Raw genomic sequence first — 24,259 nt, 5'->3', positions numbered from 1 at the left:
ATTCTGTTTGAAGTTTATTTATACTTCCCTCACAGGGGCACTATTTTTATGGGATTTCATGGGCCAGACAGAGACTGTAGATTTTGGTATTTCTGAGGAAAGATTTAATTTTGAGGATCACAAAAACTCCCCCCCCCCCCCCGCCCCAAATAGGACAAACTTCCACCAGGGATTTTGAGTGTGTATTTGTTGGGGATAGAGGTGGCAGATGAAAACGAAATCAGGAAGAAATGAAAATCAAGAAGACAGTTACTTCCACAATGTTTATGCAGTTGATTTAGAAAGAAATCATATTCTTTCTCTGCAGAACTTGGCTTTTCTTAAAGTATGAAATGGTGTCTATAAAGTTATTTCCCGGTTTACTACCCCCACCTTTTTTTTTTTTTAAGCTTTTTTAAGAAAAATTGTTTATTCATCTTTGAAAGAGAGCAAGAGAGAGAGAGAGAGAGCGTGAGCAGGGAGAGGGGAAAAGAGAGGGGAGAACAGAGGGTCTGAAGCAGGCTCTGTGCTAACAGCGGCGAGCTCAATGTGGGGCTTGAACTCATGAACCACGAGATCATGACCTGAGCCAAAGTCGGACAGACGCTCAACCGAAATGAGCCAAGCAGGTGCCCCACTACCCTACCTTTTAACTTCACCTGGCTGTGATGTAAACTCACCTAGAACACTATAAAAATGAAACTCAAGGGTGCCAACTTTTTCTCATGAAATTTTTCTGTGTATCAAATGTTCTGAAATTTACATTATTTTTATTTTCTGTTTAAGGAATACATACCCAACTCTGATACCCTGGAAATAAAACATTATGAAAAGTTTTCTTGTAGTTGACAGACATATAAACTGCCCCACAGCAAAGCATGATGACCCAGCCGTATCACTAACTACCTATGTGATCGTGGGCAAGTTTCTACTGTCATTGGACCATATCTATAAAATGAGTAGGTGGACAGAATAATCTGAGGCTCAGTCTGGCTTTTGTATTTTGAGTCCATATGATTCAGTTCCATGGTAAATTAAAATAGAGCTGAGTAAATAAATTTAAAAATAAAGATTCATCCTTCATATTTTCTTACTAAAAAATTAACATATTAGAATTTAAGTATGTCCCTCAAGTGAAAAGAGAAATATTTTTGGGGTGCCAGGGTGGCTCAGTTGATTAAACCTCTGACTCCTGATACTGGCTCAGGTAGTGATCTCTCTCTCAGTTGTGAGATCAAGTCCCGTGACAGGCTCCATGCTGAGCTCCATGCTGAGCATGGAGTCTATTTGGGATTTTCTCCAACCCCCCCCATCTATGCCCCTCCCCCACTTGCATGTGTGTGCACGTTCTCTCTCTAAATAAACATTTAAAAAGAGAAAAAAATTATTTTTCATAATATTATTTGGATAAGCAATATATTCCAGAATCTTAAGAACAAGTCAACCTTTTCTAAAATGAACAAATTTTTTATTTTATTTATTAATTTATTTTAAAAAGATTGAATTTTCTTTCTTTTTTACATTTACTTGAGAAAAAGGGAGAGAGAGAAGGAGAGACAGAATCCCAAGCAGGCCCTGCACTGTCGACGAGCTCGACATGGGGCTTGAACCCACAGACCCTGAGATCATGACCTGAGCTGAAAACAAGAGTTGGATATTTAACTGACTAAACCACCCAGGCACCTCTAAAAATACTGAATTTTTAATGCAAAGAAATGTTACCATTTTGAGTGACAGGTACACAGGTAACATTATTATTCTCACTTTTCTACAGGCTAAAATATTCCATAATTAAGAAATTAACACTTTAGGGGCATTGGGGTGACTTAGTCAGTTAAGCAGCCGACTTCAGCTCAGGTCATGATCTCACAGTTCGTGAGTTTGAGCTCCGCCTTGGGCTCTGTGCTGACAGCTCAGAGCCTGGAGCCTGCTTCAGATTCTGTGTCTCCCTTTCTCTCTGCCCCTCCCCTGCTCATTCTCTCTCTCTCTCTCTCTCAAAAATAAACAAACATTAAAAAAAAAAAAAAAGGGAAATTAACCCTTTAAAAGTGATAAACTTTCTCAGGGCTGACACTAAGTAGGAAGACCTAATAATGTCATATTGAAGTTTATTAACTCATTTCTTTCACGTTTACTCTCATTTCCTCCATCTACCTCTCTGTCTATAGTTCCCAGTATCTAAGATAATGTTTTCTAGAAAAATGTCAATAAATGAATGTATCTCTCTACTAAAAATCCCTTCGTGTGTTGGCAAAAAATTCTATCAGTTTAATACACCAACCTGTCTTATTTAGGGCCAATTCAAAATAGTAGGACTACATGAAGAGTCTGCAAATAGATATGAAAAACCTACTGGGATCTCTCAGCACAGTGCCCGCTTCAGATCCTCTGTCCCCCTCTCTCACTGCTCCTTCCCCGCTGGTGTTCTCTCTCTCAAAAATAAACAAACATCAAAAAAAAAAAAAAAAAAATAGTGCTGGGTCAACTGATTATCACCTAACAACAAAAAACAACAACAACTCTTTACCTATACCTAATACCAAAACACACAAAAAATCAAGTGGACTGTACTCCAAATGTAAAAGGTCAAACCATTCAAATTTTAGAAGAAAACAGAATATCTTCATGACACTGGGGTAGGCACAGATTTAAGTAGAATGTAAAATACTAATTATATGTGGCAAAGATTGATATATTGGACTATACTAAAATTAAGAACCTGGGTTCCTCAGGAGACATCATTAACAAAAAGTGCAAAAGCAAGGCACGGAATAGGAGAAAATATCTGCAACACATATATCATATCAAACAAAGGACTTTGTATCCAGAATTTACATAGAACCCTTATAAATCATTAAGAAACATACATAAAACCACATAGAAAACTGGGCAAAAGGACCCGAACAGGAATATCACATTGAAATGGTCAATCAATGTATAAAAACATAGTCAATTTTAACTTTTAAGGGAAACTTAAATTAAAAAACACAATGTGACAGTGTGCATATATTTAACACTACTAGACTGTACACTTAGAAATGGAATCACATGGGGCACCTGGGTGGCGCAGTCGGTTAAGCGTCCGACTTCAGCCAGGTCACGATCTCATGGTCCGTGAGTTCGAGCCCCGTGTCGGGCTCTGGGCTGATGGCTCAGAGCCTGGAGCCTGTTTCCGATTCTGTGTCTCCCTCTCTCTCTGCCCCTCCCCCGTTCATGCTCTGTCTCTCTCTGTCCCAAAAATAAATAAACGTTGAAAAAAAAAAATTAAAAAAAAAAAAAAAAGAAATGGAATCACAAAAAAAACCACAACAATGTAATGTGATTCTCCTCCACACCATCAGAATGCTCAATGAAAAAGCCAAAAAATCAAGTGTTGGGTAACAATGGAACTTTCACTCACACACTGGCAGGAGTATAAATTGGTACTACCAGTTTGGAAATCCCAATTCCCTTCCTAGATACATACCCAATAGGATACATGTATTCATTGTATATACTTACCGACAGATATATACAATTTTTCTGTAGTTATCAAAATCTGAAAGCACCCAAATGTTCATCTACAGCAAAATGGATAGATTGGTATAATGAAATACTACACATCAATGAAAAATTAAAAATTTACAACTATATGCAATGTGACTCTCAAAAACATTATGTTGAGTGAAATAAGTCAGACAGTAAAGAGTATGTATCACGTGATTTCATTTATATGAAGAAAAACAGGCAAAACTAATGACTGATGTTAGAAATAAGGATAATGTTACCCTTGGGAGGGGGGTGACAAAGAGGGCAGGAATGGGTTTCTGATAATGTTCTTTTTCTTTCCGTTCTTTTTCAACAAAACAAAACAAAACAGAAAACGAAAAAAAATTCAGTGGTGAGTGTTCAGGTGTGTTTTCACTTTGTGAAAATTCACTGAGCCAAATTCAGGGTCTCCTGAAAACTGTATTAGAAGGAGATGATTAGATTTATAGAAAGAGGAATAAGGGTGACTAAAGTCCTGTTTGATTATACTTAGTCCTCACCCATATTTTCTGATATACAGGAAACTAAAGGAAACAGGGAGTTCTAATAAAGATTTAAATTTTTGCCACGTAACATCCTTAGCCTCCCATCTTTACTTGCGACCCCATGGCCACATACAGACAATTGTTCCCATATGCCACTACTCTGAACAAGGTTAGAGCTCCCTCTAGCACTTTTAACTAAGGAAACACCACAGGCCCTTCCAGAGCTGACACAGTTTGGCGCTGCCCATGGTTAAATGCAATATGGCGATTTTTATTTTTAATTTGCTTTAATTGTTGCTATGATATGAATAATTAATAGGCTGCCGAAGCCAGTTTTGTAAAGTTCACAATACAGAAAGCCAGGAGAGAAATATCTACTTAGAAAGGAGGCTTAAAAATGGTTATAACTGCTATAATATTAGGGAATTCAGAATATTTATTCATGATTTGTGGAAACATTATGTCTTACCAACAAAGAAACACGCTACCAAGCACTTCCTACTAAAAAATTCTTCTGGTCTTCATCTATTTTTCTCTTCATGGCTGCATAACTGTTTTATCTATAGTACCATATAAGCAAAGTAGGTCAGTGTTAGGAGAACCTTGCTCTTCAATGGAGAAGAGAAAGGTTTGGCTGTAAACACTTAACCTAGCTCCATCTATGCTAAAGCAAGTATTTATTAGCATTGAATAACCCCCTGGACAATAGAGACCCATTCCAATTGAAGCTTGTACTCTTTTCCCATGCTAGTAAGCTTCCTTCTTTACTGACAGACACCTTAACCACTAGAAATTATGCTTCCACTTAACAATGTCTACTTCGTGTTTAAATATTGCCGGAAAGTGTAATTTAGGTATGTTGTAACCCTATGCAGTCCAAACAGAATTTGCGCAGGCTCTAAAAGTTCAATGATTATGATACGTACAACCATCTAGGAATGCAGCCAGAAATGAAAGAGACTTCATTTTTCATTATTGGATTTCAAATCTTCCCCACCCTGAAAGCAACAGTGCTTTTCAACACTCTTTAAAATAGAATTCAACACTTGTTAAAATATAAATACAAAACCACCTAATAAATAAGTTTATTGAATCAAGAAGGGAGAATGAAAGAATGAAAAGGAAGAGAACGTAAAGAGTCACGTCCAAAGTAAACTCATTTTAGTGAAGACTGTTGTGTTCTTTGTTACTCTGTATTCTAAAATTAACAAAAAAAATTTTTTAATTATGATATGAAACAAACATTTCCTTATGAACTTTTTTTTTCTTTTTTAAGCATATGGATCCCTCAAGAAGTATGTCCATAATTAAGGGAGACTTAAGCAATTTCCAAGGGGAATTTTTACCATTTTGTTTTTTAGCATTCTAAATAAAAATTAATAGAAGTCAGTAGGATATCCTCTCTCATGCTCTGGTTACATACAAGCACCTTTCTCCCAGTGACAGCCCGCTATGGACATCAGTTGTGGATCTTTCTTGCACAGACCGCAAAGCCATGGTGCCATGTCACCAACTAGTTTGGTTTTGCATCGTGTCTGCTGGTCACATCAACACGGCCACATTCATTCCAAGGGCAGCTCCAACTAGGGGTGAAATATTGTCTGAAAACAGTTATTCATTAACCTACTGAGAGCCTCAGTCATGACTTGTGTTTTTCTGAAAACAGGATTCACTACTGCTTCTCATTCAATTCTCCCCCTATCTGTTGGGAGCCATATATCATGAACTAGGACAAGAATGGCAGATCTAAATTAACATGACAGAAAACCTATTTGATGCTGCCTCTTGGTTTCTCCTCTTCACCCTCTTCTGTGGCATCCAAATGCTTCAGAACCCTGGCATTAATTAAGCAACAGTTTTATTACACATAATCAAAGTCTGCAAAGAAAAGCCTAACAGACAGCAAGAGGACATTACAAGGTTCAATTAACAGTTTTACTTTTTTGTGGTTGCTAATTGAGGTATTTTTAATTTTTAGCATCTCACATGGAATGCTGAAAAGGAAAATACTGTAAGTGCAAGTGAAGATTACAAGCCTAAAATGTATTACTGTATCATAATTTTATACAACCAATTTGCATACTTCTGTGTTTTCCAAATCCTGGCTACTTGATGGTAAATTCTTAACATCTAATAGGCACCATAGAGAACTTTTTAGGTAACCTCCCCACTGCACCCTTACTTCCATGTACTAAAACTCACCATCCATCCTTATTTTGATGTACTAAAATTCACAAACGACAGTAATTGAAAGTACATGGCTATGGGGCCAGTCTGGGTTCAAATTCCAGTTCTGCAACATAACTTGGGCAAGGTGCTTGATCTGAGTAGTAATGTATTTGTATGTAAAATGGGGTTGTGTGCTTAATGAGACTGTTGTGAGGATTTAAGTGAGAGTGTAATACCCGTAACACAGTGTCTGACCCACTGTAAACATTCAATGAAAGTAATGGTGCAAAAGGCTATCAAATATGATAACAAATTAATATTTTATTTTTTATTTATTAAAAAATTTTTTTTAAATGTTTATTTATTTTTGAGCAAAAGGGTAGACAGAGCGTAAGTGGGGGAGAGGCAGAGAGAGAGGGAAACACAGAGTCCAAAGCAAGCTCCAGGCTCCAGACTCTGAGCTGTCAGCACAGAGCCCGACACAGGGTTTGAACCCACAAACAGCGAGATCATGACTTGAGGGGAAGTCGGACACTTAACCAACTGAGCCACCCAGGCGCCCCAACAATCTTAATATTTTAAAGAACGTATTTCACAATTTATTTTGTTTAGAAGTCAATTAGACTCAACAAATATAATTTGAGAATCTACCTTTTGCCAAATGAAAATTAGTTCCATTCAAACTCTACAATGAAGGCAATTTACTTCTGCATACCATTTGCCTTACAAAAATAACCTGTATTACACATTTTCAATTGAGGGAAAGCACGGAGTAAAAATCTAAGGCTCAAACTTTTGAAGTTTCAAGAGCACTAAATAATAGTATTACTTGGCAATCAACAACCTAAAGAGTTGACTAAAACATTAGTTTAAAAAAGCTCTCACTTAGGGGCACGTGGGTGGCTTAGTCGGTTAAGCGTCTGACTTCAGCTCAGGTCATGATCTCATGGTTCGTGAGTTCAAGCCCAGCGTCAGGCTCTGTGCCAACAGCTCAGAGCCTGGAGCCTACTTCAAATTGTGTGTCTCCCTCTCGCTGTGCCTCCCCTGCTCACACTCTGTTGCTCTCTCTCTTTCTCTCAAAAATAAATATTAAAAAAAAAAAAGGCTCTTAGAATTTACCCTTATTGCATGTTCTCACGTTAAAATGTTGAGACAATGGCTATTAGTGTTCCAGTCTAGACTACTCAAGTTTACATTACTCAGTAGCCAAACCTTTCAAAAGCATCCTCTATTCACAAAACTACACATGAAATCTACTGGGATTTAGATACATGTAGTGCTTACACCTACTCCTTAATGTTCATAACTGATATCTAAAAGATAGCTGTATTTCCTGGACTTAATTTCAGAACCCACTTCTTTTCCTTAAATATTGCCCAGAGAAAAAGTTAAAAGAAACTCTTCCAACCTATCGATTTTAAAGTCTAAAATGAAAATACATGAATCTGACAAAAAATACGTAAAGCAAGATTCAAGGAAACGTTTTTGTTTTTTTTTAAGTTCCCTAATTAAACTATCAGGTTGTAAGTGTTCCAATCACAAGAATAACAGAAAATACACAAACTGTAAAAGAACCTCACACATAGATGTAAATAAAGCCACTCTTTAGGTTGCCCATTAATCCACAAGTGGCATATTCATCTTATTTACAGTATTATACCCCCTGCCATGATATTCCATTACAGAGTCACGCTACACACTCCATAGTTAACACTGTAGGAACCATCTCTTTTTAAACCTGGTTTTCTCTGTATATTTCCCTTTTGGTTGGCTCTTAGGTTTAAAAAAAAAAATCTTTACAATTAAATTTCTTATGCTATTAGATATTCCAAGAAAATGTGTATAAAGTATACACATCTTATACATGTGTATAAAGATGTGATGTCTGTCATATAAAATGTAATTACATTTAGTTCATTCTTCCAGAAATATTTCAACATTCCTGTTTGTCATGGTCTCTGTGCTCCATGTGCGCAAGTACTTACATATTTTTGTAAGTCTGAGCATGAAATTTATGTCAACCGTAACTATCAAAACACTTCTTTCTATTAGAGAATATGCAGGGAGATTTTATTTGTGTGCACATGCTAATAGCCATGTTTGCTTGCTTTTTCTTTTTTTTTTTTTTAACATTTATTTTGAGAGAGAGCGTGTGCACGCAAGCAGGGGAGAGGCAGAGAGAGAGGGAGACAGAGAATCCCAAACAGGCTCCATGCTGTCAGCACAGAGCCTGATGTGGGGCTTGATGTCATGAATAGTGAGATCATGGCCTGAGCAGAAATCAAGAGTTGGACGCTTAACCAACTGAGCAAGCCAGGTGCCCCTGTTTGCTTTTTGTTTTCATTTGCTTTCAATAAACCTGTTCCTTTTTAATAAATCACTCCTCTCCCAAGTTTCCTCTCTCCTCTCTGAAACAGGACTTTAATGTCCAGCTATTAATTCTGATATCCTCACCATGTCTTTGCAATCACCAAATTATCCAGAAGCACGTAAACCATATAAAAATATTTACTGAAATGTAATCAGAGCCAGAGTTTTGAAGCCTTAAGGGGCATTTTTTTTAACTGCCAAAATTAATTACCAAGCTGAATCAGGAAAAATAAATTTTTGGTATAAAAGGACTGCCAATACATACTTACAATGTAAATCCTGACACAGAAAGTAGGTTGAGATCTGTATTCCAAAACAACTTTTTTTTTTAATGTTCATTTATTTTTGAGAGAGAGAGAGAGTGCACGCGCATGCACACATACAAGCATGTGTGAGCGGGGGAGGGGCAGGGAGAGAGGGAGACACGGAATCCGAAGCAGGCTCCAGGCTCTGAGCTGTCAGCACAGAGTCCATTGCACGGCTCAAACTCATGAACTGAGAGATCATGACCTGAACCTAAGTCGAACACTTATCTGACTGAGCCACCCCAGTGCCCCTCAAAACAACTTCTAAAACAATAAGGTGTGAAGTGACCACACTGAACCGGCTGTATTGGACTCATACTGTCCCACTCATTTAACGTGTAGAACTATGAATGGAACATGAAGCCATGAGGTCATCTTAGATACGTTAAAGACCTTTGTTTACAAGGCAAGTGATTATTATTGAGTAAGCATTTAAAATTACATAGTAGAATTATTGACTAAGTAGCCCAGAATAGAGATAGTTAAGTCTTCTGAATATCGTACTTGGCTCAGGTCAGTCAGAACAACGTATTTTACAAGCAGTAAAGGAGGCAGGGGAGATGAAGAAATAACATTTGCTAGCTGTCAAAAGTGTTACAGAAATCAAATGGTGAAAAGCTATAGGTGGTTTGTAGTGTGAGGCCAATTGTAATGGTAGGAGAGATACAGAAGGCCTCCACATATTATTTGAAAGCAACAAACCTGGTCTAGTATAGAAATGACTCTGAAGTCAGGGAGATCTGAGTTGAAAACTTGACCCTACAACTTAAAGATGTGAAAACTTGGGAAAAGACTTAACTTCTCTAAGTTTCAGGTTCCTTATCTATAAAATAGGGGTTATATATCCATCTTATCAGGTTCACATAAGGACTGAAATAGGTAACACAGCTAGCACTATAGTGCCTAAACATAGGGCTTAGTAAATATTAACATACCCTCTCTCCTCCTCAAACTTTTGGGTAGCAAAATACAAAGCTGAAAGAAAAAAAAAAGACAAACGTCTTCCATCCTGAAGGTGCATGAGAAAAAATGGGGCATTTTCCAATTCTTTAAATAGGAACATATCCCAAAACCAAAAAGCAGGTGGATGGAGAACTTAGAAAGGATCATAATAGCCTCAGAGATTCAGCTGATTCCACACATGAGAACTCCCAAAGACTAGACTAATGAAAATTTCTCTACAGTGAACCCTACTGATGAGACTTGGAATTAGTAGAATTTAAGGTGACTTGGTAATTCTAGCTCTGTTAGGAAACTAAAAAGGAGTTTCTTGATCATTCAGCCAGTTAGACATTTCTGTAATTACTAACATAAAAAAATATGCCCTCGTCTATTTTAACACTGATCTTGAGTAGCAAGTCTTACTGGAAAAGAACTCTAACAAGAACAAATATTGGCAAGGTCACTAGGTCAGATGGAAATCCAGAATCATAGGAAAAAAGGAGAAAAATACCAATTTTATTTGGTAGAAAGTTGGTATAGAGTAGAATAGTCATTTAAATTCATAGCTCATTTGCCTTACAAGCTGGAGTCATGAAACAAGAGTAAGATTTTACATGTATGGATCCTGAGCTCATGGGTACTGAAAGGTTCAAAAGGAGAGCTCAGGTTTCACAAGCTTTGTAAGTGATCTATTTACACCATATGACTAAGAACATATCCTTGGACAACTTATGAGCCCAGGCTTCTGAAACTGCCAAATTAGGAGAAAGGAGAATAAACAGCCACAAAAATCCATAAAAGTGGTAAGTAAAAAATTTTTCTTCAGATTAAGGAATATAGAAAAATATCATGCAAAATTCTAACAAGTGGGCTTTAAAATATTAATATGCACAGTAGCACCATTCTCTTAAAGAGTGTGTTGGGGGTAGGGGAAGTCCTAGAAACTATTTTGTATTAAGTCACTGATCCTAAAATACTGAATATTTTCAGGAAAAGTTATCAGTCAAAAAACAAAAACAAAAACAAAAATAAGGTTTCTGACAGAATTCCAAAAGCTATACTAAAGATTTGGGGGGGTGGGGGTGGGGAGAGGACTAGGGAGATGGGTAGTGAAGTGCCTTTATTCTATGGGTTTTACATAGGGCTATAATACCAGGGACTTACATTCTCTAAATACCTTAAGGTTGCAAGGCTAGAATCTCCATTAGTTATACAAATTATGAAGAAAGTCCTATTAACTATGATGATAAAAGATATTACACCTAACCTCAATATTTCATACAACAGGCTCTTTATTGTTAATTCTGTACTCAGAAGGGTGCCTAATAACTGGCTTTTATGTATTAGTACTTTATTTTAAAGTTTATTTATTTCTTTTGTGAGAGAGAGAGACAGAGAGAGAGAGAGAGAGAGAGAACACAAGCAGGGGAAGGGCACAGAGAGACGGAAAGAGAGAATCCTAGGCAGGCTCCGCACTGTCAGTGTGGAGCCTGAACTCATGAACTGCGAGATCATGACCTGAGCCGAAAACAAGAGTTGGATGCTTAACCGACTGAGCCACCCAGGTGCCCCATATGTATTAGTACTTTAAATAAATGCCTAAGTCACTTAATTGTTAATATAAAAAAAACAAATTTATTTTATATACGCTTGGAAGATAACTGGATTCATTTACATAGCTTACATTATATTTCTGCTTTCACTGTAAGCAACTAAAAGCATAAAGATTAAAATACTAAAAACCTCATACCTTCCCCAAAGTTAAAGCCTGTCAAAATAGGCCTAGAAAACAGGCATTGATTTGGCAGAGAAAATCTGGCTCATTAATATCTTCCATGGCTTTATACCACATTTTCCAATATCACAGCGATAATTAACAAGGTTTCAATTTTAGTATAACTGAGCTTTAAATGGATGAATCAGCCTTTAGTCTGTCGCTACATAGATTTCACCCTCTCTTCCTCCTATAAATACCATACTTTATTGATATTCAATTCTTAATTATATAAATTGAAATAACACCCTCAACACTGATAAGTCAACAGCACGGTGGGGGGGGGGGGAGGGGAGACAGTGATTTTCCTAATAAACAGAATCAGGAAAGGAACACAATTTAAATATGCCATAGCTTCCTGTCTGGACTTTGCTCCTCTTTCAAACAACTCAAAGTGACAAAAGTTTTCCAGACCAGAAAACTCTGATGCTATTTGCAAGAAAAACTCTACATGTTGGAGGGGCTGAATGGTGGGAGGTCGACAAAGCAGACCTTTTAAAATGTAAATTCTTTGCTTACTTAATTTAAAAAAAAAAAATCAAAAGTTAAAACCCAATATGCAATGCCAAAGACAGTATACTGGTAATCAAAATCCCAAATGACCCCTGAAAGAATTACAGCCTACAGATGACAAACACATCAACTATATTTATGATATTACTTTGGAAAGTAGGCAGTATTTGTTAAAGTCTGTAAACAAGCTCCAGAATGGAAACACGATGCCTATATACAGCAAGAGAAGTATGATATAAAACCCACTGATTTTTCTTTTTTTTCTGTCCCCTTTCAGGAATTGTGCCTGGCATTGTGCAGCTGTGGTGCTGCCTTCTTCACTCCCTGCGTTTCCAATCTTGCTAATTAAAAGGTTGATCACAGAACAATGCTCTTCTCATTAATTTCAGTGTTCCGATTGGGCAGGATCCCTGCTTACCCCACCTGATCTTTTCACACTACTGAAGTTAATGTGACAAGAGCCCGAAGATGGATTACCTGCTGCCATATTGCCCATCGCCTCCAATCAGGAGCTATCTGTGTAAACTGATTGTTCTAATTTGCTCTCATTATTTTTACAATATCAGGAGAAAATAACGCACACAGCTCACTGTCAAAGCCATGAAAATCAGCCATTAGTTAAACCCAGACACTGAGTGGCTTTATTAGAGGCACTGCAGTTTATTGATGTAGCTCCAGTCAAACAAGGCAGCATTTGCTTCAGTGGAAGGAAATGTTTATACTGAAAGTAAATATATATTGTAATAATACCCACAGCAACATGATATTTTGAATAATCCTGTTCTTATTTCAGAAGCTTTGTTTTGACACAAATTAACAACAATGAAGAGTTCGCATAAGAAAGAGTTGGCATAAGAAAGCAGATAACATTTAATAGACTCAGTAGCATGAAAATCTGTCTATTAACTCAGATCTATGAGCACTCCTCACCTCCTATACCTTGTATAAATAAACTTGATTCTGTGACTACCAACCCTAATCAATCAATAAATAATGGAGGTTCTATTCTGCTCCACACAACAAATATTTTTCCCAAACAGAAATGTTATGACTTAGGAATCAAAATTATTTCTATAATGATCATACAGGTACAGTTTTAAATAAGAATAACTGCATTTTTGTACAATGTAAGCATTCAACAAGAAAGATTCCTAATCCTAGCATCATAGACATTCACAATATATTGCAGAAAAGAAAATAAGCAATGTAGTAAAGCCAGCTAAGCAAACAAGCTGGGTTTTAAACCCTTCAGTAAGAGATGGTTTCTTAAACCGGAAGGCAGAACTCTACAGAAAGGTTTGATATTCAATGAGATGAGATCTTTAAAAGATTTATTTTGGGCACAAAGGAAATATATTTTCCTGTTGTAAAGAAAATGATAAACTCTAGAAGAAAAGATTTAAACTTGGCATTTTTAGTCTCGCCTGGCTATGAACAATTTTGTAAAAGTGTTAACTAAATGGTGCCTGAACAGCATTTGGGGGGCCGGTAAAGGCGGGTATAAATAATAGAAACTGACGCCTTTTAAATAAAGGAATTTAGTCCATACACTCTTCCCCCTCCCCCACTTTAGTACTGAAGGAAACATGGCTTCCTCCTGTTTTCTTTCTACACTAAGATTCCTAGGTAATGTGAAGGCAAGAGTATGCCCTTCTTGCTGCTCCCCTTTTAATGGCCACTTTTCTTTCTCTAAGAAACGTGTGCCATGCTTTTCTCCTTAAAATTCCTGCACTAAAAGACTGCACCATACTGCACTCCGCAAAACGTGCTGATGGCGCCAATTACAAGCCCCCAGCCGAACGCTCCAGCCCCCACCATTCGGGCAGATTTATGCGGACTCTTGCCGACGTTATTACAAGTCAGAGTTTATTGGGAAATTGTTACATTATGCGGAGTGTCTAACAAATTGCTTATGCTGCTATAATTGGATTACAACAGCCGCTTGCTCCCACCGGTAAGATTAGGCAAGTAGGACTCCTGCCGATCTCTGAGCGTTAGCAGTAATTTTATTTGCCTTGCCTCTCTCTTTCCTAACAACATGCCTCTCTCCCTGCCAGCTGTCTGCTGAAAAGGCACAGGCTTGTTCCTTGGCCCTAACAATGCAATTACAGCCCCGCAGATCGCACTGTTTGTGCATTAAGTACAGAGCCAAAACGAGGCGAATTGATCGTTTGACTTTTGGAGAAGCCATGTGATCTCTCGGTGCGGGTGATCCGACATGCATCAGCAGGCAATACTGCAGTCAGTTCTTGATGAAGAACTTTCTTCCTTCACCTCTCTCTCTCCCAACCTTTCCTTTTTCACTGAGGAAAACACTGACTGGGCTCATCTCCTGCTAATCTAGACCAATCCACAAAGACAGGCTTAATCTTATTAGCTCCCTGGCTAGACAGAAATGTGAATAGGTTCTAGCATCTTGAAGTGCCTCGGTCAGATCTAGTGGTTCCCAACAGTTGAACCAATGCTGCTATCTTTAAAAAAAAAAAAAAAAAAAAAGGTTCATAAAGAGTTCACTAAGGAAAATAAGTTTACACAAACAATGTAGTTCAAAAGAACCACAGAAAGTTTTTGGCTCTGGCCAATAAAACTGCCTTGGAAAGGCTTTGAAGCTCTATCTTCAAGGGCCCATCAAGAATCAGCACTGAAACCCATGTCTGCCTTTCTCTGCAGATGTGCTCTGCTGGAAGATGCTGGTGTCCAACATGTAGAATCAACGCAGCTGACTTTAGGCTTCTAACAGCCAGTCTGATATCCACTCAAGGCAAAGTTTTACACATACTCTGTTGACAGCTTTCTGCTTCTTGTTTCTCCTGTATGTTTAGCAATGAGTGCAGTTAGTAAGGAGACTATATAGGCAGTTCTCTCATTCAAGGGCATAGTTCAAGATTCTCACTGGGGTCTGGACTTTTTTTTTTTTTTTCCTTTTGAAATTAATGCTCTTGAAATGGTTAAACATGACTTTTAATTTTATCGAATTAATATAGACCAGGATTCCTGTTTACAGTTTCCTCTCCAATGGCATATGCTACTTAAGGTTCCTGAAGATGATTATACAACAAACGTGCCGTCAATCAGCTGATCCATTTTGGTGTCCCTCGTCTGTACTCCTAAATATCATGTACATCTAGAAGGTGTATTCTTGCATCTTTAATCTGACAAACACACAAACTCTTGTCTATAATAATGGTCCTTGATTCTATTATTCTATTATTACCTGAAAGCGAGATGGGAAATGTCACTTTACTAGTATTTCTCAGAGCCTCTCTATAACTCCCATTCACACTCATTAAAATCATATGAACATCTGTCAAATGAAAGAAAAAAAATAGTACTTCTGAACTTTATTCCTGCCTTTTTGAAACAGCAATATGCCTAATGTGTAACACATTAACATGCCGGAGTTTTTCCAACCTTATTGGCCTCAATGATATGGTTCCATGTTAATACATTCTCCACAAAGCTAATGTTTAGACCCGACAGAGAGGCCTGTGCAAAGAATGGACCATCTGACATGCTACTTGTGGAACAGTATGTTAAAGAAGCCTGTTAACATGTAGTTTAAAACTCAAAAGAAACTCTGAACAGCTGAAATGCCTTATAAATAGCGCAGACCCAGAGGAAGTGCAAACGTCTGCATTGTGAATTGTAGATCTTAATTACCGACAATGGCTGGTACAGCAAGTAGCACGGAAAAAAAGTGAAACAGTTGCACTGTTCATGGTTGGCAATAATTCTTCAGGAAAATATTTACTATCAATCAGTTATGAGAAAAGGGACTCTGTGCTCGTAAAACAGCACGTTGCTTCTCATACCAGGACCATTTTGCTTCAGCATAATCTGAATTTAAACAGCTTGTTTCCTGCGGATATAATTTTGGAAATAAATAAAACAAGTCTTCTATCAAAATCTGGAGTGAGTGGAAAGGAACATCACATTTTTCTGTCTCAGTCAGTTGCAAACAGATTATTAGTCTCAAGTAAAAAACAGTAACAACAAACAACTACAATACAGAACATCTACAAAGGACTACTGAAGAGGTTTATTTTCCAAACATAAAGAGGCATAACTTCTCCCACCTGGGCAGGTATGTCGGTAGCTGTGTTCAAACAACTCAATATTAATTCTGTGCATGCATGTATGTGTAAAAAGTAAATTAGGAAAACCCTGAACCCAAAATTTTCAGTAATATTTAAATAGAAAGTCACCAACAAGATAACATAAAAAAGTAATGCTCTTCATTTTTCTAGTTAGCTTTCTTTACCAATTAAAAAAACATCATGAAGGTTGACAATTAGGTACAATGTAATTATTGATTTTAAAGACTAAGCTGGCAGTCAATAATGACTGTCCATTTAAAGCTACAATAAATACAGAGCTCATCATGTTCCAAACAAATCTCATGAACTACAGACCTATAATTAGAAAGAAAAGAAGGCTTTGGAAGAAAATAAAAGATATTTCAATGCCTCCAAATATTACTCAGACCAGGTTATACTGATAAAATGACCCCATTTTTATTTTTAAATCTTTTCCTAGGTCTCATTCTTCAAGTTAGAGATTCAGATTATTATTAACCTAGAGTGGCCGTAGTTTTTCTTACCACTTTGTTTTCTTGTATTCTAAAGAGGACAAATGGGCCCGTTTTCATAGACCTATTATAAAACATTTATTGTAAGCTATTTCTGCCAAAGAAGAGTCACATACTATGTACTACAGGGTCTGAACTTAACAACTTTGCTGTTTTTCAGGGAACAACTGGTATTGATGTCTTCTCTAAAACTCATAATAAACAATATTCAATAACAGTAACTACTATTTTCACCCAAATCAAAGTCACTCATCAGAATTAGCTGCTTTGAGCTAGAGGAAAAAATGGCTGACGGCACTATATTATAGGTGCTCTCACATGGAGATGGTTGGACATTCAAGGCCACTTGGGAGTACTGTCTGAATCAACAACGGACACCTGTACCAAGTTAAAAACCACTGCAGCCATATCAAGTGTAGCAGATGAAACTACTCAGTTAAGGGCTAAAGGTGAAGAGCAGGAAACAGGACAAGCTTGTAGACCTACAAAAATAATGGCAAGTCATTACCTTTCACAGGTCAAGCAATAAATAAGGCCAACAGAAACAGCACAGAATCATGAGGTACACATAACATATGTAAATAGAAAAGGGAAAACTCTTACGGAAGGGAAATAGAAAGGGAAAACTCCTCATGTTACTGGTACCTACTGGAGGCTGTTACAAGAAAGACATAATTTTAGCTACGTGTTTTTATTTGCCATTGATCAACTAATTATTTGGCTCAAATCTGAAGCAATGAACCAGAAGCCAGGATGTGGGCCAACAAAAGGAACCAGAAAGTTAGGTAGGTTCCAATAGGAAATGATAGAAATCATTATTAAATTAGGGTATTTAAGGAGACGATGAAAGGATCTAAGTGTCAGAATAATGTTAAAATAAGCAAGAGTGGGATGAGAGGGTCACCATCTGGGAGCAAAGGAAACAGACAGATGAGCAGCAATGAGCAAACTTATTTCCTCACCCAAGAGCACAGAAGAAATTATGCCATTGTGCCAGATGCCAGAAGATTTCTAACCATGCACCACTGAAGTACAGGGTGGGAGAAAAACAAAACAAAACACATCATACAGACACACACCAACATGACTATATAGCTTAGAAATCCTGGCTTACAAAGTATGGAGAAAACAAAAGGAACAGATGCTCACTTGGCCAGCTCTCAATGAAACTCATTAAAATTGTCACCCTGTCCTTGGATCGGTGCTCATGCTAAGATTTTACCTTGTTTAGCCAGAAGTCACCCACTTGTGATGAAACTGAGCAATGTGGCCAAAAAGGAGGAAGATTATTTTTAGAGGCCCAAATAATTGGTCCCCCATTTCAATGTACAAATGCCAGACACAAAATAGGGTCAATTAGCACTTGTTAGTTGTGACTAAATGGCTGAAAAAATAAATACATGTAATTTATTATTTTCATATTTTACAGCAAGTTACTAAGACACTCTAATTTAGGAGACACTTAACCAACTTTTTAAACTATAATTTTAAATAAATTCTGACACTTATTATATGGATCATTTCTAATGGTTATAGTTAGTATGATTTCAGTTGATTAAGTAGGTCCAGTGACTATGTTTTAAGAAAGAAAATAAAAATAATAAAAAATATTGCTGTCCTTTGATTTTTTAGTAAAGGATGGAGACTACCTGATTACCAGGTCTGGCTCTAATAATAACAGCAAGTAACTGAAAGCCTTAGTATAATAAGATAGACTAAACTTAAGTAGTTAAAGTTGGAAATGTTGTAACAGTGACAAATCCCTGAATAGCTATTAAAACAATAATTTTGCATATATGCAAAGTAAAAGTCTAGAAACCGAGCCCATACTGGAATTTTACTTAGTCCTGGAATAATCAAAATGGCTGATATCGAAATTTAGGTCAAAGTTCCTAATTAATTAGAGATACTTGAAAGATTTGAGCCATAGTTAATGTAATTATTAGATCATAAGATCTCTAATGTGTGATTAATTTTATATCTGTAGATATACATACATTTTGTGCACGAGAAAAGGTAGAGCATATGCACGATAAAACGTACTTGTACACTCAGATCAAAATCACCAAAAGCAATATTTCTATCATTAGCCTTTCAATAAATAATAATCGTATTATAATAACTGGATTTTCTATAGTGTATCTCACAATCCTTGCAATGGATACCCTATACTTAATTACATTTAAAACCCATGAACAACCTTATAAAAGTAATTGTATATTTTCTTTCATGAATCTTATTTATTTGTAATAATCCATAACTAGTGTCAAGTAACAAATGTGAATTCGACTGAAGTGTGACCAGAATGCATAATCAAAAGATTCTTTTGCAACTGAAAAGATGGAGACTCCAACTTGCAATCTGCTTTGGATAAAATGATGTCTCCTGTATTTTTTTTTTTTAATATAAAATCTTGTGATGATCTTTAATATCAATATGATATAAAGATGTTTACAGATAAAGCACTGTTAAGATGCGGTATAATGCATATTGATGAGTAATATTACTTACTTTGGCCACACAATTTTCAGTCTTCATAGCAGTGCTTGCTAGACATACTGTTTCTTGGTTTAAGCAGAGTCTGGCACAGCTGTTGTAAGTCTGTAATGAGAATTTTTTGGAAACAGGTTTAAATATTAAAATGCTGTCATATACAGTTTTCAAATTTTGTTCCATTTCTCAAAATCAACGTACAAATAGACCTATGTATAAATTCCAGATTTATGCAAACTGGAAACAAGGTAGACAACAGGAAGCAAAGAAAGTGAGAGCCCACAAGAGCCAAAGATGAACTCATGAACAAGTATGTAAGCAGCAGTGATCTGCTGGAAGGTGATGGGACTATTCAAAAATGTGCAAAGAACTTAGACATTTCTCTGAAGAAATACAAATGGCCAACAAGCACATCAGCTCAGAAATGAAACCACAATGAGATACCACTTCATACCCACTAAGATGGTTACTATTAAAAAACAGAAAACAGTAAGTGTTGGCAAGGATGTGGAACAATTGGAACCATTGAGCACTGCCGGTGGGAATGTAAAAGGATACAGCTGCTGTGGACGACAGCATGGTAATGGTTCCTCAAAAAATTAAAATTAGAATTACCATATGATCCAACAATGCCACTTCTGGATGTATACCCAAAAGAATTGAAAGCAGTCTTAAAAAGATATTTCTACATCCATGTTCATAGCAGCATTATTCACATGGAAGCAACCCAAATATCCACTAACAGATGAAGGGACAAGCAAAATGTGGCATGTACATCAATGGAATATTATTCAGCCATAAAAAGGAAGGACATTCTGGGGCACCTGGGTGGCTCAGTCGGTTAGTCACTGGACACTTGATCTTGGCTCAAGTCATGATTTCATGGTTCATGAGATCGAGCTCTGCGTCCAGCTCTGTGCTAACAGCACGGATCCTGCTTGGGAGTCTCTCTCTTCCTCTCTCTCTGCCCCTCCCCTGCTCTCTCACTCTCTGTCTCGCTCTCTCTCAAAACAAATAAATAAACATTAAAAGAAAGTTAAAAAAAAAAAAAGGAAGAACATTCTGACATCTAGGACAATATGGATGAACCTTGAGGACATTATGGTAGGTGGAATAAGCTAGTTACAAAAAGATAAATACTGATAAGTGGTTGCCAGAGGCTGGTATAGAGTTTCAGTTTTACAAGATGAAAAGAGTTATGGGGATGGATGGAAAGAGTTATGGGGATGGATGGTGGTGACAATTACATAATAATGTAAATATATTTAATCCACTGAACCGTACATTTAAAAATGATTTAAGAGGTTGTTATGTTACATGGATTTTACCACAATCTGAAAAAATGGTAAGCAAACATTATTAATAACTGGCCAATATAGTAAAACAATGTTTTCTTGTAGTCTAAGTTTTAATTGATGGTACAAATCATGGTTCTCAAACTTTAGCATGCATCAGAGTCATCTGGAGGGCTTGTTAAAACACAGATTGTTAGGTCCCATCCCCAGGCTTCTGAGAATTTGCATTTATAACAAATCCCCAGTTGATATGAATGCTGTTGGTTTAGGAACACTCTTTGAGAACTACTATGCTGGAGAACCACATGTGTTGGAATTAAAGAGAAAAATCTTAAGACACAGGCGATCTCAGGGTGCCTGGATGGCTCAGTTGGTTGAGCGACTGATTTCGGCTTAGGTTATAATCTCACGGTTTGTGAGTTCGAGCCCCACGTTGGGCTCTGTGCTGACAGCTCAGAGTCTGGAGCCTGCTTCTGATTCCGTGTCTCCCTCTCTCTCTGCCCCTCCCCAACTCATGCTCTGTCTCTCTCTGTCTCAGAAATAAACGTTAAAAAAAAATTTTTTTTAAAAAGATGTAAGCAATCTCTCATAACCAACAATAGAAAAGAATCCATTTTTTAAATTCTAGATTTACACAGTAGTTGCAAAAATAAGTTCCTGTATACCCTCCCCCAGCTTCCCCTTATGTTAATGTCTTATGTAACCACAAAAGACTTACCAAAGTTAAGTAAATTAACATAGTACAATATAAAGAATTTATTTTTAGTTTCACCACTTTTCTCACTAATATCCTTTTATTGTTCAGGATCTCCCCCCACCGCCTGCCCTGGTTTATTTTGAGTTGGGGAAAGGGGCAGAGAGAAATTAAGAGAGAGAATCCCAAGCAGGCTCCATAACAGATGCAGGGTTCAAACTCATGAACCGTGAGATCATGGCCTGAGCCAAACCCAAGAGTCAGACCCTTAACCAACTGAGCTACCCAGGCAGAACCTCTGTTCAGGATCTAACCTAAGATCCCACATTGAATTTAGTTACCATGTCTCCTTAGTATCCTCTAATCTGTGACAATTTCAGTCTTATCTTTTATGATTGTGACACTTCTGAAGAGAACTGATTAATCTATATAATGCCTCTCAATCTGGTTTTGTCTCATGTTTTCTCACGATCAGATGGAAGTTATACATTATTGGGAATAATACCACATAAGAGATGTGCCCTTCTCAATGCATCAAGTAAGTCAGGAGGTAGGTTAATAAGTATTTATAGTGATGTTCACCTTTATCACTTGCCTAAGGTCATGTCTGACAAGATTTTCCATTATAAGTTTATTATTCTTCCTTTGGGAATTACTAAATATATTGGGGGAAATATTGAGACTATGCAAATATACTGTTTCCGTTTCAACTTCAGCCTGCTAATTTTAGCATCTACTGGTAGATCTTGCCTATGGTAATTTTTAGTGTAGTGTTCTGACAGTGATTTTTTTTTAATTTATTTTTATTCTTTTAAGTTTATTTTGAGAGAGAGAGAGCACGAACATGTGCACACAAGAGAGAGGAGAGAGAGAATCCCACTAACAGTGCAGAGCCTGACATGGGGCTCAAACCCACAAACTGCGAGCTCATGATCTGAGCGGAGAAGTCAAGAGTCAGACACTTAACTGACTGAACTGCCCAGATGCCCCTTTTTAAATTTTATAAAATGTTTATTTATTTTGAGAGAGAGCATGTGCACAGCAGAGGAGAGGCAGAGAAAAAGAGAGAGAGAGAATCCCAAGCTGACAGCATGGAGTCTGATGGGGGCTTGATCTCACAAACTGTGAAATCATGACCTGAGCTGAAATCAAGAGTTGGATGCTTAACCAAATGAGCCACCCAGGCGCCCCAGATGGTGATTTTTCCCCTGAGGGTGAATTTCCCTCTTTCCTTCCACATTTACTAAATGGAATGTTTTCTGTGAGGAAGAGCCATGATTTCTCCTATTTATTTATGTCAGCAATGGATGCATAGATATTTTAAGTTATTCATTTTTGGTCAATTCTTTGGAAAGGTGTAGGTAAAAAAAATCGAAGAAAATGGAGAAAAAGTATTATAAGATTGGTTTTCCATTTAGACAAGTTAAACTTTAAAAATTTATCCACTGAACTATTTTACTCTTATATTATTTAAGTTGAAATTATTTCAAAACATATTTCAAAGGAATAAATTGGATCATTTGTATAGCAGGTATTGGTACATGAATCTTCTGGGCTCAGGATTCAGTACTTCTTTTGCAGCTACTAATACCACAAACATTATGCATGTACAGACAACACAAAAGTCTTTAAATAAAACTTCCTATATTTTTAAAAGACACTTATGAAGTAACTAGTATATACTGAATAACATAAAAACTGTAAGCCACAGAGCTCAAGTTCCAAAAATGGTAGAGATATTTATATGGGATTAACCCTCATAAGGCAACAATTATAAACCATGGCGGGGGGGGGGGGGGGAATATTTTAAAATTACAACTTAAAAGCACCAGAGATTGACTTAGTCAGGAACGGGGGGAGGCGGAGAGTAGGTGAAGAAGAGGGGGAGGAAGGGTGTGGACTGACCTTGAAAGAGGAGAATCACACTGGGTAACATCCTTGTTTATGTGCTTTTTCCCTAAGGGTACTCACCAATCTACTTGGTGCAGGGTGACTAAAATTCAATTAGAAAGCCATTCTATTGGCTTGATATGTCAAAGGATGGAGTTCTGGACTGCCACAGTGGCTGGAGACTGAGAAGAGAAATCGTAGAAAATGGACCCATAGGGGAGGCACAATTTCCCTCAAATCCATGGCTAATCTCCAAACTACATACATGAATGGGACACTCTAAGGATTCCAATGGAAAATGACAGAAGATTGAAAGATCCAAGCAGAGATTCTAGCTGCTGCCCATGAGGGGAGACATAGTTTAGAATATGATTCCTACTAAGTTAGAGGAATTTGATAGGCACCTCAAACTTTCCACTGAAAAGTTGGAAAACCCTACACTGAGAATAAATAGTAAGTCTAAGGAGTAAGGGATCTACCTTAAGACCAAGGGCAAAATCAAAACATACTTGCCCTAACAAACATGGAACCAAGACTCTATGAAGTCATGTGATCAGTCAGTAAGTTAATCGGTGTTAGATAAAAGAATCCAGGGTCATCGCAATTAGTCATTTATAATTCTACAATATAATAAAAAAACTGCTAGACATGAGAAAAAGCAGATAAATGGAACCCATAGTCAAGAGAAAAAAGGATAAAAAATGACCCTGAGATGATCTTGTATGGGAATCAGCATATAAAAGCTTTACAGAAGCTATAATGAATGTTCAACATCTTAAATGAAAGACAGTCATAATGAATGAACAGAAATTTTCACCAGAAAAAAATGAAAATCCAAAATGAACCGGACAGAAACTACAACTGAAAAGTGTATTATCTGAAATTTAAAATTTACTATATGGGCTTAAAAGCAGATTGGAGATAGCAGGGAAAAAAAAGTCAATGAAGACAGATCAACTGAAATTATCCAAACTGGAGAATAGAGACAGTGAAAGAAAATGAAATGAATAGAGTCTCAATTATCTGTGGAATAAATGTCAATAATCTAACATATGTGTAATTGGAAACCTAGAAGAGAAGTGATAATGGGGCACAAAAGTTATAAAAATAGTGATCAAATATTTCTCAAATTTGGTGAAAACCACTGGCTTACTGATCGAAGATCAGCAAACTCTAGGGAGATTAAATACAAAGATAACAAGAACTACACACAGTCAAAATTGCTGAAAACCAA

The 24,259-nt window shown here is 37.0% G+C and overlaps 1 protein-coding gene across 9 annotated transcripts in view; it reads right to left on the bottom strand.

The window, feature by feature from the left end:
- The window catches only part of BTRC (beta-transducin repeat containing E3 ubiquitin protein ligase), a 180,915-nt gene that overhangs the window by 48,762 nt on the left and 107,894 nt on the right, over positions 1-24,259 (bottom strand). For all 9 annotated transcript variants that reach the window (XM_086680678.1, XM_086680677.1, XM_086680674.1 and 6 more), the window contains one exon: positions 19,165-19,254. In XM_086680678.1, coding sequence (XP_086536804.1) covers positions 19,165-19,254 — 90 coding nt within the window. The remainder of the gene's footprint in view (positions 1-19,164; positions 19,255-24,259) is intronic.

Source organism: Puma concolor, chromosome D2, assembly GCF_028749965.1.
Source record: "Puma concolor isolate L17-30 chromosome D2, mPumCon1.1.hap2, whole genome shotgun sequence".
NCBI classification, from domain to species: Eukaryota; Metazoa; Chordata; class Mammalia; order Carnivora; family Felidae; genus Puma; species Puma concolor.
Note: the sequence above shows the minus strand (reverse complement) of the source record. Positions and strands in the feature narration are given on the sequence as shown.